Source organism: Euprymna scolopes, chromosome 21 (genome assembly GCF_053919585.1).
Source record: "Euprymna scolopes isolate OS-2025 chromosome 21, ASM5391958v1, whole genome shotgun sequence".
NCBI lineage: Eukaryota > Metazoa > Mollusca > Cephalopoda > Sepiida > Sepiolidae > Euprymna > Euprymna scolopes.
This window is the reverse complement of record NC_136502.1, coordinates 54,431,214-54,452,717: the sequence shown is the minus strand read 5'-3', so window position 1 is coordinate 54,452,717 and position 21,504 is coordinate 54,431,214. Positions and strand designations below refer to the sequence as shown.

Below are 21,504 nucleotides of genomic sequence, written 5' to 3'. Positions count from 1 at the left end.
TGATTCTTTTTGGAGATAAGAGGCTTCCTTGCTAGCACTCGAGATTGCAATCCAGAAGCGTGCAACCGGCGTGTAACAGTTTGCCGAGACGCTTGAACAATAGACCTTTGCTTTAGTTCTCAAGATATTTTAGCAGCAGTGTTAAATCTGTCTTTAAGTGACATTTTGACAATAAGACGATCCTGTTGAGCAGTTGTGATTTGAGGTCTACCAGATTTTGGGGCAGCTGCCACTGATCCTGACTGCTTGAAATGTGCCACAATATGCTTTACTACACTAGGAGACCTTCCTACGGTGTCAACAATCTCAGAAGTTTTCTTGCCATTACAATGAAGATGAATAATGAGCTGTTTTTCTTCGACAGAAACGGGACGACGTTGTTTTGCTGCCATGTTGTACTAGTGCGATACAAACACGCATTTCTTTTACTCAATTACAATAATTTTAATGTTCTTTAGTAAAAATTTGAAGTAGGATTATTCATAGTACCTGTCTGACACCTATACAGTACCTTACTGTTATAATAATTAAAGATTATACCGCCTTTTGGACCACAAGAATTTGGACAAACTTTTGTGTTATTGGTCATAACTTTAAAAATATCCAACGGATGCTTATTAAATTTAGGCGAGACATGAGTGATGAGTATATCTATAAGTATATATGCATATTAAGTATTTTAAATGAACGGTTTTTCTTAAAAAGTACTTAAACTTGTCTTGAAACTACTAGCCCTTAACTTTTGGACGCTACTGTATATATGTATATATATATGTATATATATGTACATATATATATATACATATATATATGTACATATATATATGTATACATATATATATATGTATACATATATATATGTATACATATATATATGTATACATATATATATGTATACATATATATGTATACATATATATATATATGTATACATATATGTATACATATATATGTATACATATATATATATCTATACATATATATATCTATACATATATATATCTATACATATATATATCTATACATATATATATCTGTACATATATATATCTATACATATATATATGTACATATATATATGTACATACATATATATATATGTATACATATATATGTATACATATATATGTATACGTATATATACGTATACATATATATATGTACATATATATATATATATATATATATATATATATATATATATATATATATATATATATATATATATATAATGGCATGGTAAAAATAGCACCAGTGAATAAATAGGGAAATAAATGGCATTAAAGAAGAACAATTCAGTAACAGGAAATTAGTACTGTTCAGGAGGGGCAGGCTCGGCTCCTTCTCTTTTAGTTTTAAATATAGCTTAAGATTTCCCTCCTCCTTAATATTTTAAAATAAGGATTTACTCTGTTTTTTTTATCAAATTACAGTTATTCATTTCTATTTTCTAATCTAATTCCAAACCTTAACGTGCAGCCACTTGAACATAGAGATAGTTCTAAAAACATTTTTTTTTAATTTCAGAATGACCAAAAATTGGGGCTTCATTCTTAAATGCATCAAATTTGTATACAAAATTGATCCTCCACCCTAAATTCTAAAATAATGATATAAAATAATCGCTTAAAAAAGTAAAATCTAATTGATTCTGATGAAAACTATACAGCTGATTGATTTTGTGCACTATTGTGGTATTGTATCTAATTTCATACATCTGTCAATGACTAATTAGCTTTAAGCAATTATATTATTTTATATGCTCCTATGAGTTCAAAGTATGCATGTTTGGCTTCAATGATGATATTTTTAGAAAATGAGAGAATTTTAGCTGCCAGTTTCTCTTTCAGTAACTGTTTTATAGGGTACAAACCCTGATCGGCAAGCTCTGATAGGTCAGTAAATGAAAAGATTAGAACCAATGGTTCTGTTGTCATAGTTATATCATGGTTTAAAAAAATGTCTTGTTAGTCACATTTCATAGAGGAAAAGGTTTTTTTTTTAAGAGTAATATAATATTAATGGAGACAATAGATGTCAGTAATGGAGTTAAGCAATAAAAAATGTCTTGTTAAAATAAGTATAAAAAGGATGTTTGATCATTGTAAAAAATGTTTGTTCATTGTAAAAACATGTTTGATCATTGTAAAAACATGTTTGATCATTGTGAAAAAATGTTTGATCATTGTAAAAATATGTTTGATCATTAAAAAAATGTTTAACCATTGTAAAAAATGTTTGGCCATTGTAAAAAAATGATCATTGTAAAAAAATATTTGATCATTGTCAAAAATATTTGGTTATTATAAAAAAAATGTTTGATCATTGTAAAAAATGTTTGTTCATTGTAAAAACATGTTTGATCATTGTGAAAAAATGTTTGATCATTGTAAAAATATGTCTGATCATTAAAAAAATGTTTAATCATTGTTAAAAATGTTTGGCCATTGTAAAAAAATGATCATTGTAAAAAAATATTTGATCATTGTCAAAAATATTTGGTTATTATAAAAAAAATGTTTGATCATTGTAAAAAATGTTTGTTCATTGTAAAAACATGTTTGATCATTGTGAAAAAATGTTTGATCATTGTAAAAATATGTTTGATCATTAAAAAAATGTTTAATCATTGTAAAAAATGTTTGGCTATTGTAAAAAAATGATCATTGTAAAAAAATATTTGATCATTGTAAAAAATATTTGGTTATTATAAAAAAAATGTTTGATCATTGTAAAAAATGTTTGGTCATTGTAAAACAAGTGTTTGATCAGTTTAAAAAAATGGCTGAACAGAAACCACAAGTGAAAATAAAGTTAATAAAAAATGGTAAAAACTGGAACAGCTGATGACACTGATATATTGATGTTTTCAGATGCTCAAAACAATGATGAATCAGCATCAAATAATAATGGTGAAAAAGCTAACAAATTTCCTGGTCCTTGCAAAGATGCGACTAGAAGTCAAGGTAGGTGACTTCTTATATAAATAAAAATTTTATCCATTTGTCTGTCACAGGGTTTTAAACATAAAAAATACATTGCAAAATTTGAAATGGAGATTATTATATTAATAAGTAAATGTTAGCTATTTTTAGAAATGCAGATTATTGCATTAATAATTAAATGTTAACTATTTTTAGAAATGGAGGTTATTGCATTAATAATAATATATTTCTAACAAATAAAATGGATGCCATGATATAAAAGCAAAATCAAATCCTTGAGATCTTCAGTCTGAGGTTTTACCAACTGACTTTCTTATAAATAGAGCTGAAAACATTACCATGACAAAATAGTTATAGCTTTGGCATGGCATCATAGATTTATGATTTACACATGTTTCAAAACATGAATTCAACCATAAGTGATAATAAAAAATAAATAACTGAATGGGTAAACATTGTCGATGTGTTGCAAATTATTTTAAGAGTTCAAAACTATTTCACTTTACTGTAGGTCTCCCAGCATAGCAAAAAATTTTGAGATTTAGATTCAAACTTTTTTCTTCACCCTCCTCATAACAGACAAAAAGATTCTCATGTGATTATTTTTTATTAAAGTTTAAATTAACACTTAGAATTTATGCTTGAAGACAATAAATTTACTTACAAGTTGCATAGATATGAAAATATTTTCCCGATAGTAATTTGACTCAAATAGCCAATAGAGTAGTACATCTTACCTTAACCTGGGGTTGCATTCTTAGTCTTTTTACAATTATCAAAGACAGTTCTTTTTTTATGTGTTTTATTTCTTTTCATTTCAACATGTCGATTGAGAATAATATGAACTAGTTCTATGGTAAACATTCCCCTTCTATCTTTCATCTGGGTTTCATGCACAGTAATGACAGTTCATTAGGTGCTATAACCACGTCTAAAACACAATTTCTCACTGAATTGTATTTGCTTCCTTTGATCACTCCTCATTCCATCTCTAATTTTGAACTTTTGATGTTTTCAGATGCTCAAAACAATGATGAACTAGGATCAAATAATGAAGAAAATCTCAACAATCTTCCTCATCCTTGCCAAGATGCAACTGGGTGTCAAGGTAGATAATTTTCTTTAAATTTACATTGTAATTAACATGATAAATGCCATTCTTCTTTCATCACAGCAGGAAAAAAATATCTGTTGATGTTATTTTCAAGTTACAGTTCTATTTACAAATTAAGTTACAAATTAAGTTTATTACTGAAGAGTAATGAAGTGATTACTATGGTTGTATAACTTGCATGGATACCAAAATCTTCTGCCCAGGCAATCTTACTCAAAAAGCTAATATTCACAAAAAACAATGTAATTTCATTATTCTATAAAGTATTTATGCTAGAAGATCACCTTAGTTTTTAATTAACTCATCAGAAACATCTGTTGTGTTTGCAAATATAAAATTGTGTATATTTTTATTGTTATAAATTTCTGCTGGGCAGTTGTCCAAATACTCTCTAATCCAATGTGATTCAGTTACATTGAATAAACCACCTAAATTAAATTGATTTTTTTTCGTCTGTAATTTTTATAAATGATCAAATAAATGAATTGTGCCAATTAATATTGGTCTTTCCCTGTTGATTTTAATGTATAAAAATGGATCGCTTGTAACAATGTTATTAATCTGCTTTAATGTCAAAATACATTTTAGATTAGAATTGTGTTTATGAAAATACTATAAACAAAGACAACGCTAAAAACATGGTTACTCTTGTAGTATGTGATCCACGAATGGTGTAATCTATTGAGCTTTTTACATTCCAATATTTGATCAACCCATCAACTCTTACTAACTAGCCATAACTTTAGGTTAATGGACAATATTTATTTAATGTAATTATTTTATAAAGTTCTTCTGTTAGAATCTACTCTTAGTTTTTGATTCTCCTTATCAACTCATGAGAAATATCTCTTGTGCTTGCAAATATAAAATTTTGCAGGTTTTTGTTGATGTAAATCTGAGCTGGGCAGTTGTCCAAATACTCGCTGACCCAGTGTGATTCTGTTCCATTGAATAAGTCACAACCTAAATAAGATCAATTCGTTTTGTCTGCAATTATTATGAAGAATGAAATAAACAATTCTATTGTTAAATATTGACCTTCCTCTGTTGATTTGAATGTGATCACTTGTAACAATGTTATTATTAGTTCATCTATTTTACTGTCAAAATACATTTAACACATACTATATATATATATATATATATATATATATATATATATATACTATATATATATATATAATATATATATATATATATACTATATACTATATATATATATATATATACTATATATATATATATATATACTATATATATATATATATATACTATATATATATATATACTATATACTATATATATATATATATACTATATACTATATATATATATATACTATATACTATATATATATATATATACTATATACTATATATATATATATATATACTATATACTATATATATATATATACTATATACTATATATATATATATATATACTATATACTATATATATATATACTATATATATATACTATATACTATATATATATATACTATATATATATACTATATACTATATATATATATACTATATATATATACTATATATATATATATATATACTATATATATATACTATATATATATATACTATATATATATATATACTATATATATATATATATACTATATATATATAGTATATATATATACTATATATATATATAGTATATATATATACTATATATATATGTATATATATATATATATATATATATATATATATAGTATGTGATTTACTAAGGTTATTACATTCCAGTATGAGATCAACCCATTGAATTTAACTAACCCAAACTTTACATTCCTGAGTAGATCACATATTAGATTAGAAACCATTCGGTAGATAAAATATTGAAAGATCTCTAAAACTTATGTATCCTGAAAACAAATGTAAAAACAACTATTTATATTATTGTATACTTTATTTAAAATAAAATCACTTTTTTAATCTTATGGCCTTCCATAGAAACGTGTTAAAATTCAGTTTTATTGAATAAATTGAAATGTCCATGCATACATTCTTTTTTTTTGCTGTAATGTTTCTATCTAAAGCTTAAAACTTGTTAGTTTCTCTCTGAATATTGTCAAATTTAATACAAATCTATTAAGAGGATGAGTATCAACCTCATTAATTATTTCTGTATTCGTTTAAATCAATAAAAATAACAAACTAATTTTTGAGTACATATTCAAGAAAGAGAAAAGTAGAAACCTATCTTTTATTTTGGTGCTTTTTGATTTCTTTGTCCTTTTTGTTGTTTTTGTTTTACTTATATTTAGCCTGAGTATGGCACATTGCTACGAAGATATAAGAGGCTATTGTGATTTATAGGCCAGATTGATAGTTCATTCTTAGTGTGGGGTTGTGAACGAAGATGTTTGTTTACATTATATTTAAATATTTGCATGTTAATACAGTCAGAGAAATAAGATGAACTAGAACACTTTCTGGTCTGGTGGACCACTACAGTGAAGGAGTTGGATTTTTCAGATTGACAAGTTAATGGGGAGAGGAGTGTTTACGTCAAGGTTGCAACAAGTTTTGATCACTAAGTATAATATTATGTCACTTTTGTGTTAGTTTGTCTCTGGTGAGCTTGAGTAGACTTTCTGCATTTATATTCTGTTGTAAGATCCACAGGAAAGTCGATGATGAGTTGTGATCATGTTTGCTTGAATTATTCTAGTTCTGAGTTGGTTAGTGGGAAACTAAAATTGCTTAAATTGCATTAAATGTAATGTAAACCAACATCTCGCTAATCTCCTGTAAACATTGTTCTAAATAGTAGGCCCTTATGTCCAAGTTTTAATTTTGTTTGTTTTAGGTGAACATGAGTAAAACAAAACCTTCAATGGATATTGATAACAATTGTTAAAAAGCTTTTCTTTATGGTTCTGAGATGGTTAATGGAGAACTAAGGTCACTTCATTGGATGCTGATAACATTTGTTAAAACGTCTTATAAACAATTGTATTTATTGTATAATGATTAAAATCACAATAAATAATTCAAAGCAAAGTTGAAATCTCTCTAAGTGGAAATTTTTCAGCTTAAAGAGTACTTAACTGGCAGTAGTATTTATAGCTAATTTATCTTGAGCAATTCTGTTATGTAGTAGATGGAGCTCAAATTCTGCTTATTCAGGTTTAGGAATTATGTCTTTAGAAAACAAGAGCTTTAGTCTCTTAGCAGTGTAACTAATATAAATATTTATTTTCAGAAGCTCGAAACAATGATGAACCTGGATCAAATAATAGTGGAAAAGAAGCCATTAACTCATCTATTTTTTGCAGAGACCCAATTAGAAATCAAGGTGGGTAACTCTTAAATTTAGACTCAAATGAACAAATCAATACCACATTTTGTTTTCAAATGAACAAATCAATACCACATTTTGTTTTCCACTAACAGGAAAATGGTCCATGAGTTTGTTTTTAATGAAATCTTTTTTGAATAAAGATTACTCGACAATCCTGTTGTCGGATTGAATTCAAATAGTTGTAAAGTGATTTCTATGATTGTAGAACTTGAATGGATTTCAAAACCTTTCATCTGAAGTCAATCTTATTCAAGCGGACAATATTTACACACCAATTACACTCACATATCTTTCATTTTTTTCATATACTGGAGACAGTCAAGCTGGTGTCTGTCTAACAAGAATGTTTGCAAACATGTTAGCTTCCTCCATTTTAAAGGTTTCCAGTGTTGATGTCTTGGCATATGTTATATTTATCTAGACTTACTTCCTTATATTGAGATTGTCGGACTGACTTCCTCATCTTGGTTGTTATAGTCACAACATTTCAGCCGTTTTGCCCTCCGGCCTTCATCAGGTGTTTTGTATCGAACTGGAGAACCGTTTGTTAGGAGTCTCGAACCCAACCCTTTATTATTATTACGGGGGTACCGTGTTCGAACTCCAGCTAGACTCTGGGACATAGTTGGTGATTCTCTGTTTTGAATGTTACTTTTCACTGCCTTTGTTCAGGATTAAACTCAGCACCTTTGGGTAACGGTAAACTTTGATACTATGTCTAGGACCACTCGGCCATATGTCTCTAGGACAATTCTTAGTTGGTTTTTGTTAATGTTAAACCTATGTTGTTATTCAAGGTTTTCTCTCTCTATTAGAGGTGTCCAAATTTCATTCAGCTCTACGCTTGGTTTGCTCAGTAGGTTGTTATGTCCAAGCATGTGAGCTGTTTCTTTAAGTTTTCTCACTTTCCAGTGGGTCTCTCTGTTTATTATTTTTATTTCATCATAGGGGGCGATGGTCCCCCCTCTCCATCCAGACATGGTTGGCTATACCTGATTTTTCCGTCTCCCCTTTAGTTACTGCTTTTCGGTGTTCTTCCACCCTTACTTTGAGGGGGTGGCATCTTTTACCCTTTTAAACGTTTCTACAACTGCATGGGATGGAGTATATGCAGTTCTTGGTCATGTTCTCCTCCATGCGTGGCTTCACTCGTACCAGGTGTCGTCTGATTGTTGACTCGCACTTGAATACCATCCTGATGTTGTAGGGGGCACATATTCTCTGAATCTTTTCGGAGATGCCTTGAGACAATCTGAATAAATGAAAATACCTCATCTCAAAAATACAGACAATTAGTATTACTCCCTTATAGTATTTTTAGCAATCTTATTCCTCTAGGGTATTTCTTTTTAATATTTACTATTATTCCACATTCTCATTTGATTGAGAGTAATCTGAGCTTGTTCCTCTTTTACTTCCACCTGGATTTCCTTTCCAATAATTTGAGTTCTTAAAGCTCATGTTCTTACCACGTTTGATTGTTTCTCTTATTTTGACACTTTAATTTATACAATGTTCTATGTTATTTTGAATTCCATTCTTCACTCTTCCTTCAGTCAACTATGTAACAACCTCTTTGTGACAGTTTAAAACTCTCTTCATATAATAACCTTTCATTCTTTGCAGTCAGTGCTTAAGATCTATTTTGAATTTAAAAGCTTACTTTTTCAATTTAAAACTTATTAAAACAGACTTTTTACATTCGAACAACTAACGAGGTTAACTAGCTTGCATATACTTTTGAAAAATGTATAAAAAATAAAAAAATGTATAAAAAAACATAAAAAAACGTATAAAAATAATTACTTGTTCGTTTTTATGGTTTCTTATTAGAAGATTTAGAGGATTAGTTTTATTCAACTATTATTATTATGCCGAATTCCATTATGCATAATTTCTACATTCTGCACAATTGCGTAGAGTTCAAGATGAAAATGTCCTAGCACATAAAAATGTTTATATATATATATATATATATATATATATATATATATATATATATATATATATAAAAGTGACTTTGTTGATCTGTGTTCCAAAAGTTTCTAGCAAATTTCTCTCTGAATAACTCCCTACACAGTATCCCTGCAACTTATGTCCCTGATAGTAGCTCCCTACATCAAAGTGTCACTGTGTTTTGTTTGAGGTGAAAATGGAATTAAAAAAATAAAAACCTACCTAAAGTTTAAATAGATTAATTCATTCAATCAATATTTAAAAAAACAGATAATTATTCAATAAATTTTGCAACCGTTTTGGGAGTTAAGTGCTTTTATATAATCCTTTAATCCACTAAGAGTAAAAATTATACAAATGCTCTGATCCTTATGTTTTCCTAATTGAAAACTCCTGCTTTGATAAGCTCCTAGACTTTCATTGAAGACATTAAATACTTACATAAAATCTGTTGCTAAGATCATCTCAAAACTTAGTGAAGGATATCCTTTTCTTCTCCCCACAGCTACATTTTCACGGAGAGGCATCGTTAGTTTTTCTTTATTTTATTACTATTTTCATGATACCCAACCCATTTTAAGATATTTACCCAACCCATTTTAAGATATTTACCCAACCCAACCCATTTTAAGATATTTACAACAACTGTAAATTTTCTTTTCTCCCTTTGTGTATTCTAAACAGAACTTCTACAAGAAAAGTTTCTTTTCAAGAGTCATCCATCTATCAAACACAATACCATGGGGCTGCTTCCCGGCTGACTATAGCATGGTTGTTTACAAATCCAATGTATACTAACTGTTGGGCCATGCCCTGACCAGTCTCAACTGTTGTTACAAATCCTCATATTATTATTTCACTGTCTTCTCGACAAATTATTTCTTTTCCTGGAGTGACATATGAACCTTAATATGAGGTGACTCATCTTATATATAAAAACAAAGTGTCCATTTGTCTGTCAACATCTTAATATAATTTTTGTCCTGTTTCAACCATTATTACCAACCCTTATATTGTTATTTCTCTGTTTTCCTAATAAACTCATTAACCTTTATGCTGGAGTGGTATTGATAAGTGGTGAGAAATACAAAGCCAACTTTTATAAATTTAACTTAACAGCTGTTCAAAATGTATCATTTAAAGCTCTGTTTATTAAAGCATTAACTTATACAACACATTAACTGATTGAGAAAATGTTGCTTCCAGCAGAATAAAAAACTAGACAAGGGCAGATTATTTGTAAATTCTCTTCCATTTTAATTTTCCTGATTTCAACGAGTAAGCAGTTCATTCTCTTCGAATATTTGATATTTACATAAATAAATCATTAGTTAAGAATTGCTGAATATAAACAGTTATTTTCTTATAAAACATGCATATTCACAATATTTTGTTAATTGAAACATTCAGTTATTTTTATGATAAAATACTTTTATTTTTGTCCATTTCTCATTTCTTTATTTACAGATATTGTATACATTAGCAGAAAACCATTTTCTTGTGAAATTTGCCGATCGTGTTTTACTCAGAAATCAACGTTGAATCGACACATGATTACACACACTGGGGAAAAGCCATATTCTTGTGAAATTTGTCACTCTACTTTTACACAGAAATCAACGTTAAAAACACACATGTTTATACATACTGGAGAGAGACCATATGCTTGTGAAATTTGCGGATCTTCGTTTTATAAATCGTCAGCTTTGAAAGATCATAAGCGCATGCACACAGGTGAGAAATCGTTTTCTTGTAAAATCTGCACATCTTCATTTGACGCGATATCGTATCTCCGAAAGCACATGCGTTCGCACAGTGGAGAGAAACCCTATTCCTGTGAAATTTGTGAATCTTCATTTTTTAAACAATCGCATTTGCGTGATCATTTGCGTGTACACACTGGTGAGAAACCATTCTCATGTAAAATTTGTAAATCTTCATTTTCGCAAAAATCAACGCTGAAAATGCACCTGCAGGTGCACAGTGGTGAGAAACCATTTTTTTGTGAAATATGCAAGTCTTCGTTTTCCCGCAAGTCGCACTTGAAACGGCACACGCTGATACACACTGGTGAGAAACCGTTTTCCTGTGAAATTTGCGACCATTCATTTTCTGACAAATCAACCTTGAAAAGCCACGTGCTCATACACACTGGGGAGAAACCCTTTTCTTGTCAAATATGCTCCTCTTCATTTTCTAAGCGGTCTAATCTGAAAAGTCACTTACGCGTACACACTAAGGAAAAAGCGTATTTCTGTCAAATGTGTGATTCTTCATTTTCTTCAAAATCAAAATTGAAAGTACACATGAAAAGTGTTCATCCACGTAGAATAAAAAAAAGACAACAAAAAAGGAAAACCGTTAACTGATCCATTTTTGGAAAGGAAAATTATCATTATCCTTCCCTGTTTTACTAAATCAAAGGTTGAAATGCTAGGAAGATCCTTAAACGAACACTCTTTATTTCATATAGAAATCAAGTATTGGCTCCAGAAAAGACCCTTTGATCTCTGAGAGCTAACTGAAGTAAAATAAAAAAATTGTATATGTCTTTTTCCTCTAAAATAAGCATGTCTCCATTCATACAACAATCACATTTGAAATGGTGCATGCAGCTACAGATTCAAGACTGCAGAACAATGTGAATGGATTCATTACAGTAAAGTATTTCATAATATATCTGGATACTTACATTTGAAGTTTTATAGTTTGCATGAAGATGAGATTATTATTTCAGGGGAAGCTGACTGGATGTTAAACATAAATTACCCTAATTACTTTACAGCAGAGAGAAAATACAAACCCCAAATTAAGATCCAATAAGGAATATACCATAGGCACAGCCAGCACAAACCAGGATCTCTTTTTTAAAAACTAATAAAGAATAATTATCACATTGTGACCTTGTATCATACATTTAAAATAAGATACGTTCACAGTTTCTTAATTGTGTACTTAATGACCTTATTCAGTTTCTTAATTGATCTTTTCAATTAAGCCTTTTCAAATATATATTTTAATAATTTAAATTCAATGAAACAGCCAGTAGTCGTCTTACCACCACAACAGAAAACAGCTTGTGTTTCCATGAATGGAACTTCTTTGTGAGGGTTTTCTACCTGTGGAAAACATTACCTCAAAACTGCTTACCTAGAAATTACACTATGACTGTCTTCAAATCCTGTTAACTCATACTTATTGTGTATCATCCCTATATGTAATTGAACTTAGTTCATTCCATTATTTTTAATTCTCTCATAATATTTTTCATCTTTCAACTCAAGACCGTTCTATTTTATTGTTCTCGATTTCAGCTCCATTTTTTGGTGCAGCTTTTGTGAAAAGAGCATTCAGCGTTCTTTGCGTTTTTCTTAGTAGTAAAATAAAGCTTGAGCATCACCTCTTTCTGTTGCGTTTTCATCTCTTAATTTCATTTCGTCCTTTTCTTCTAGGGTCTTTGTCATTTGCATACCAACAATGTTTTCTCGCCTTTCATTGGCTGGCTAGGTCACATTAACTTCTACAATGTTTGGAGCTTGCCTTTACTGTCTGGTCAAGTAGATTCACTCACTTTTTGCTCTCTCATGTTCTTTTGGTAGGTTACTTTGATTTTGCTTGAAGGGAGGAAAAGTGTCAGCAAGTATCTTTTTTTTTTTTACTTCATATGTGAATATGTAACAACCATAATCATTAGTATTTCATTCCTATTGCAGAAAGCAACCATAGTGATGTGGTTTTGTCACAACATGCCCAATCACATTCCTTCGACTGGACAATTGAAGGACTATATCCTAATTATGATTGGTTTTCAGAACAACTAAAGAGCTTCTTGACACCTATGAAAGAAGATGTCTTTTTTCTTGCCACTGTTAACTTGATCTCAAGTACAACTATTTTCACTTGATGACGTACTGCTTTGAGAAAAGACAGCTGTTGCCCGGTATTATTACTGTTCCTTTCTTCACTGTTTTTAATTTCTGACAGCCAACAGCAAACAGTGTGGGTCACTTAAATATATCATTTGTTATCTATAGACGAGCCTTGATATCTTTTCATTTGATGATCCTTTTGTTAGAGATTATTATAGAAGTTGACATTGCACTTCATGTGTAGGATAAACGTAACACCATCAGAATATTATTGTTGAGATTTCTGTGAAGGAGTTAGGAGTAGCGGTATATGAATCAATTTTTAATACGATTTTTAAATTAATAAAAGTATATTAAATAAATTAAAAATCAGTTTTCATTTTGAAGTTATATAAAAATATTACATGGATGACTTAAATGTATCATTTGTTATCGATAGAATGGCCTTGATTTCTTTTCATTTGATGATCCTTTTGTTAAAGATTATATAGTTGATCTTACATTTTCTTACAGTGTAGATTATAAATATAAAATCACCATAACTCTCATCAGGCCATTATTGTCAAAACTTATGTGTAGGGGTTAGGATTAGAGGTAAATGAATTATTTTTAAAATATGATTTTTAAAGCTAATTTTTTAGGGAGGGAGGGCTTCTGTAAACAAGAAAATTTGTGTGGATTTCATACAAGGTACAAAAAGCAACGTTTTTCCACATCACATGTGAGTCTGAATGAAGACCAGCATCATTGTTATGTCATGAAACACAGTCAATCTTTTCTTGCTCATCTTAGAAAATGTTACTTTATAATTACTTTGCCATATCAATTTTAGTTTGAAAATGTAATTGTCTGATAGATAATTTCCTGTCAAAGATAGGGACTATAAAATTTTGTAAAAATTGAAAAATTAAATTTAAAGACAGAATATTTTTTTCACCCCAAAAATGCAGATTATTACACCAACCAGAGAAGTAATCAGATAGTATCGAAAAACAACTTCGTTCTTGAACTTTACCTGATAATGAAACTGCCCTAACGACATCTCATTTACCAATAATTAGCTGGTCTGACCTTGACCTTATAAAGCAATGTCATTATTTAAGCAAAAAATAAAAAAAATGACATTATATCTAGAAGATGAGAAGATCATAGTCCAAAGCAAACAAGCCAGAAAAATCTGTCATGGCATGGGTGATGAAGAACTAAAGCACCTGAGTGCCAGTGATCTGACTGATGAACAAAAAAGTCATCACAATAATTTTAATGAAGTACAAATAAAAGCAAATGTGCGCTTCAAAATACATAGGTTTCATCTACTGCAATACAGGCAAAAACCAAGTGAAATCTTGGATGATTTTGTGATTAGACCTAGAACACAAAACATTTAAATACGACTTCTCAGAAGAACTGCATTAATGCATCATTGAATTGATAATTGCCTCAAAAGCTCATGATATATTCCAGAACGAGTTATGCAGCAAGTTCAGAGGTCACAAAATAAATTAATCCCTTTGAGCTGGAAATGAACAAATACAAATACTTGGTGTGTTCTAACATGAGAAAATCCACATCAACCGAGACAGAAAATGCAAAAATTTTGGCACAAGCTATAAGTCATAGAAATGTTCAGTATATGATTGTTATATAGTCGCATGCAAAAAAGTGTATATGTTGGATAGCGGGGCATCAAAAGTGTTTATATTACATAGCTGGGGCGAATATGGAAGAAGTTTCATAACTTTTATTTGTCTGGAGGTCATCTGTATTCATCTGCTGGGTGCTGTGACAATGTACATCATACAAACACAATAGATCGATGAGACATGCCTGAAACTTTTCTTTACATGCTGATTCTGATACAACAGGACAACGATTTATATTTTATACATATAAATTTATTTCAGATCTGTCTCTAGGTTCCCCAGGAGCCTGCCTTACGTGTCTACATCTTGATCTAGCCTCACTTGCAGGCTTTCAGAGCTCATACCAATGCACGTTTACATGGTTTGCTGACAATTCCTAGACTCCCAACTCTTTGCCCTGTCAGTTCCGGTACGTTATCTGCAAAAGAACATGTTTCATTCATGAGCTCCAGTGACGTAAGTGATCCGACATGTCTCATTAATGGCCACATACGCCAACTGCTGAAGGTCAATCTAACATATATTTTGTTTATATTTAGCTAAGTTAATTTTCTAAACATTTTAGCTAAAACTTATTTTTACATTCCAGCTTATTCATTATTTCTCTAAACAATAATTCTTAATAGCAACTATTTTTAGTAAGATCACTGGTTGTTGTCCAGTCTAATATCCAACATGATAAATGTTCTGTATGCGGTTTAGATGCTGCAGAATAAAACAAAAACAAGAAAAACAGATCACAGAATTAAATCATGCAACAGCCAGCATCATAATCAAAAGAGGCAATCAGATTACGCAGAAAGAAAAATATTGACTACATAGGTGCTGGAAGTGACTGAAAGTTATCACAAGAACTTTTACTCTGTCACAATAAGTGTCAAGTGCATGCACAACATCACTATACAGGTAGGAGATGAGGCATGTACAACCCTAAATATTAAACAATCTCAGATTCCCAATTCAGCACATCTACTTGAAAATTGATTTGAGATCATCAGGCAACACATTGTCATTAAAGACATTCTGACAAATGTACTAAACAGATGAAAGTACCCTCAACATCTTACGGCTAACTAAACATATAAAACTTTTGCAATACAGTGGCTACAATGATCTGCAAGGGAACTATCAATATGAAGAATGGTTCCTCAACTAGCCATTGTATGTCTTTCTACAAATGAACAAGGCAAACTTGTCACAGTAAATATTGACACTATTAGAAAAAAAAAAAAAAACTGTGACAACTACCTATACCCATCTCTTATACTTGGCCTGAAAGCCTGTACCAGTCTGAACCTCATTAAAAGAGTAGTCAAGATTAACAAAAGCAATTTTTATTTTCTATTGGAGTTCAAAAACTGTTTTAGAGAACTTGGTACAGTCCCTGGTATCGATCATATTACGATGAACCCAGAAATCACTCCGGTCATAAACGCTCCATGGAATATTGCATTTATATTACAAGAATGTGAAAAATTAACTTGAAAGATGACAGAATTATATCAATTCATGACCCTACAAAATGGGTTTCATCACTAGTGGTAGTAGACAAACACAGTGGCTCCCTCATGAAATCTCAACAAGGCCATCAAAAGAGAGCGCTAAAGATTACCAATAGCATAGGATACAATGAAAGTGTAAATGCAAAATTTTTCACCAAGTTCGATGCACTTAATATATTCTAGCAAATCAAGGTCGATGAAGAAAGTTTGAAGCTTCTCACCTGCGGGCGATTCAGATTCACATGCATCTCATGTGCTATACATGATGTCAGCGAAGTATGTTATGTGAAAATAGCACCAATTATTTAACACATTGAAGGATGTAGACAACCACAAGATGATTTCATCATTTAAGCAAATACTTCCAAACTTTTACAAGAAAAAACTAGGGAAGATCTGCAAGCTAAAAAATCAAGCATGAAAATCAAAGTGTCAATTTAACCAAGCAGCACAGAAACACAATGCACCAACAAATAACTGAACTAATTTGTAGACTCTGTAATGTCTTCAATACTCATCAGTGACAAACATCAACAACAGCTGACAATCGAAACCTGTAATGATGAACTATTGCCAGATCACTGACATTGCCTCAATGCCAGTCCTTGTCTTTAATTATTGAGATAATCTGTTATACCAAAAGGGACTAATATTACAAGGCCGACAAATTGTTGTATCAACCAATATGCAAACAGAAATGCATAGGATCTTGCAGTAAGAATTGAAAAAACTAAATCCAATGCCAGGCAGGTTCGTTTTGGACTGAACATGAACAAAGAAATGGAAGATATGATTACAAAAACTGATTCATGTCCAGCTTGAATATCAGGTATCAGGGTAAATCTGGAATCAACAGAGTTCAAGGCCACTGATGTTGCATGATACACCGAACCAATCTTGGCATAAGGTTGGCACAGTCCTCTTCAGACTCTGAGGGTGGGGGGAGTTTATCTAATATTTTCAATTCATCCAACAAACAGTGATAAGCCGAACAAAACACATTTCCTCCAAGTATGGAATACCTAAACTGGTAATCTCCAATAATAGCCCCCAATTCAAGTTCCATGATTACAAAGATACTGTGACAAAATGGGACTTTCCCATGTAACGAACAGCCCATATTATCCCCAATCTAATGGCTAAGTGGAAAGGAAAACTCAAACAGTGAAACGTTATAAACACACGTTTTCTTTTATTCTTCCAAAATGCTAACTCAACATGCATTTAAATATAACCTATAAAGGCATCAAGATAATATAAAACTTGAGAATGCTGAACTACCTATTCCAGTATATTTCAAACTTCTCAGAGAAAGCACACCAATTGTGTGGTCTTTTAAAATCACAGTCACAATAAATCTGAGACTGAGATTATAAAAATGGTTTAAACGATATGATTACAGCCGATGCTCTTCTATCTTACTAAGACTACATTAAATCAGTATCACTAGCAGTAGACATCTCAGAGAAGAGCTTGAGAGTAGCAGTGATACAAGCAGGCAAAGCTAGTTGCATTTGGTTCCAAAATGCTGACTGATTGTTAATGTACAATAGTGAACATGAAATGCTAGCAATCATTTATGAAATACAGCATTGCTACACACATCTGTACCTTCAGTTCTTTTAATGTTCAGCAATTTGGATCATTATCTTTTACAATAACCTTCTTTTCTTTGTTAATTGTTCTTTTTTTCCAATTTTTTTGTTTCTTTTTTCTTCAAGAAAACAGAGTTCTGCGTGTTTGTGATCACTTGTTCGTGCGTATCTCAGAGATGTGATATCCTGGTCATAACGACAGGATACATGTAATAACGTGTTATAATGAGGAGTTTATGAACGATCTTGCATCACAGGACCATAAATTTAACCCATCTATGAGTAGGTCATACACTCTAAATTCTAGTGGCAACACTTTTAAATTCGTCTATTGATGGACCTGTAAATTACTGCTCTGATGCCCAGAGCGCACAAAACGAGCACAACCCTAAGTCTGTGTGACAGTAACTTTAATACTAAAGCAAATCATTTTATGAATTCACGTTTTTTCTTTTAAGGAATCTGTTATCAAACTATGTGAGAGGTCCATCACTTCCCCTTGCCTCAATTCAGCAAACATGAAGACAACAAAAGGAAGTCTCATTTTAACATTTAATAAACAACTTTATTTGTCATTTTCGTTAGTGTGGTTAGAATAAAAGAGAAACGGGTTAGTAGGTTGAAGTGTTCTTGTGTAGAGATAGAATTAATATCATACTGGCTGGTTGAAGAAGAGAATAGTTCAGTTCCACTCACACGTGTTTATAGGTAGCAGTCACCGGGATGAAGGAAGCTGGTTAAAGGATAAAGAAAGAACAAAGACGTCAGTGTGTTTATGTATGTTGGAGCGTGCATCCGATAGTAGAGACAGGGCAAAGGGTTAGTGTCTCGTGGTAAGAAAGAGTAGGTGTGTGTGTATGTCAGTCTTTAGCATGACAAAAAATGTTCGTTTGGGTACAGCACGTGGAAATAAATGGTAGTTTTAAGAGAGCCATTGTTAGCTTGCAATACTCACGTTCAGCTGAGACTTTCGTCCCAGGTTAATGTCTGCTGTCTGGCAGGGTCAGGAGAAAACAGGAAGAAAGGTTTGTGCTTTCGCCTTTTATATACTCTGTCACGTGATAGAGAGCTGGCTTGTGATTGGACAAGGCAGGGAGAAAATGGATTTCAAATCTCGAGTCGTGAGAAGTAACTCCTGCCTGTGATGTAGCGGGTGTTGGCTGCTACAGATCTTTTCTGTTTTCTTAAACTTTGTTATCGAGACTACACTAATGAAGAAAAACAAAGCTTGTTTTAAATTCTTCTTTGACATAAGCCATATGGCCAATTGCTGAGATTTCCACCGACGTTAATCAGACTTCTGTCACCAATTGTCAGTTCTAATTTATTTAGATGTTTTACTTTTCTGATGTACAGGAATGAGAGATAACTGGAATTCTTAACAAGTGTCAACTACACGACTCACTGTGGTTTTCCAGCAAAGTAGAGTGGAGTCGCCTGACATCAGAAACAGTGTTACAATTGTATGGTCTTGAGATGCAACACTCAGCCCAAATCCCAACCACCTAAAAACTTTCTTAATGGTTGCTCCCTAAAAAGTGCACACGCAAAAGGTTTCATTGGTTTATTTAATCACAAAAACTTTTTTGAAGGGATTATTTGAGGCAAAAAAAAGGCCAAAAGCATTATTTGACCAGAAAAATGAAAAATTTATGAAAAAAATAAATGTTAAAAAAAATAAAAATATTAGTGTGGAAAATATAATAATAAAAATAAATTAAAACAAAATGAAAATAAAATAAAAATAAGCATGAAATAAAAGTATGAATCAAATTTAATTAAAGAAATAAAAAAATTCAAAAAATAAAATACATGTTCGATTACAAAAAACGTGTACAAGATATATACGAAGAAAGTGAAAGAAAACCTCAGGGAGCAGCCATTAAATTAAAACCGGTTTACGCAGGGTCTACATTTCCTATGAAGTGCCAAAAAAAAAAAAAACTGTAGATGACATCGACTAGCACCACACCAAGTAGTTGTAAAGCGTCAGGGAAGATGGAAAGTCCGAGGTGGGAAAGTACTAATCAGACCTCTACTGGAAGTGTGCAGTTCAAATCTGGTACCTTGGAGAGGCATTTTGTCACTCAAACTGAAGGAAACACCAATGGCTGATGCCAACGAAAAATCAATGGCAAACGGCTGTTGCATGCAATCATCTGCACCAGTGGTCAAGAGGTGGAGAACATTGGAAATCTGGGGAGACTTGTTGTCACCCAGTCTCCAGCGAATACCACAGGTTACTGCCTGTGAGACAACTCCTAGTGAGTGAAATAATAATAATGTCCCCTCCCAAATTCACCACCACCCCGATTTAATGTTGTAGATGTTTACTATATTTTCTTAGTTTTTAATCAATGTTCACATTATCGTATGATTGTCTTTTAGTAGTTATGTGAACTTCATTTCCGTATTCATGTATTCTGCACTGATATGAAAATGAAGATTATAGCGGAGTATAGCATTCCTAACCATGTAACTGATGAAAATAAGCTACACATTTTAATGAAAAATATGGGGAAAAATGAACGTAGAAGAACAGAAAACCACGTGAAATCACACAATTTTAGACAAGGCCAACAAATTTATGAGGATGTGCTGCCACTTAAACCACCCAAGTATTGTTATAATATTTGTGGACTCGTATGTAAATCTGCAAGCAGTTTGACACGACACTCAAAGGTGCATAATTATAGTCCCTCTACAAGGACCAGCAAATACTAACCAATTCCTCTTCCACATCTTTGAACAGTTATGCAAAAGTGTAGCTGGGCAGAAGTGCCATCTACATGCACATGGACGCCCGACATCAACTTGAAGAGATTGTAAGCTTCTGTCAAAAAGTAGCAATCATCATATATATATATATATATATATATATATATATATATATATATATATATATATATATATAAGGCATTGTGTGTGCGTGTGCGCCCCCCACCCCACCCGCGAGTTCATTCCTTGTGAATCCTTAAACGGCTCGGCTAATTTTTTTTTAATTTCAAACAGATGTACTTTGTGTCTGGGAGTTTTTAGATAGATCTTCGAGAATCGATAAAAAATAAATAAATAAATAAATAAATAAAAATAAACGGTTAAAAAAGGAATAGTTCAATTTTTACCAAAGTTATATGATCTAAAATCACAAGTGCATTTTAAAAGTTATATCACCGCACAAGTAGAAAGGCTAGTGTATAAAATCAACAGTGGATAACCATCATAATATTAATAATACTAATACTTCGTCCAAGAATGTGATAAATTCCTTAAATTAAAATATCTGTTGGAAGATGTTTCGTCGGGGACGCCAAATCTGCTATCACCGTCTAGAAAACAAGGAGAGTAATGCAACACTGCAACACTGAAATGTCTCGAGAAATATGATCGGAATACCAATAAGAAAATGTTTTTATTATAGCATTTTATTAAAGATAAATCCATTTCGAAAAAGAAGCATTTTACAAAATAAATATCTGTTGTTGTTTTTTTTTTAAGCTTTAAAATAAAACTTGAATTACGTATTAACCAGAAAAGACTTTTCCTCGGTAT

The 21,504-nt window shown here is 31.3% G+C and overlaps 1 protein-coding gene across 3 annotated transcripts in view; it reads left to right on the top strand.

Moving 5' to 3' along the window:
- Positions 1-12,748, top strand: part of LOC145242366 (uncharacterized) — a 19,712-nt gene extending 6,964 nt beyond the window's left edge. The window contains exons 2-5 of one of the 3 annotated variants that reach the window (XM_080105369.1): positions 2,874-2,966; positions 3,964-4,053; positions 7,292-7,381; positions 10,811-12,748. In XM_080105369.1, coding sequence (XP_079961495.1) covers positions 2,874-2,966; positions 3,964-4,053; positions 7,292-7,381; positions 10,811-11,712 — 1,175 coding nt within the window. In that variant the 3' untranslated portion in view covers positions 11,713-12,748. Of the gene's footprint in view, positions 1-2,873; positions 2,967-3,963; positions 4,054-7,288; positions 7,382-10,810 lie in introns of all 3 variants that reach the window. The other 2 variants (XM_080105368.1, XM_080105370.1) reach the window with 2 other exon arrangements.
- Positions 12,749-21,504: the final 8,756 nt, after the last annotated feature.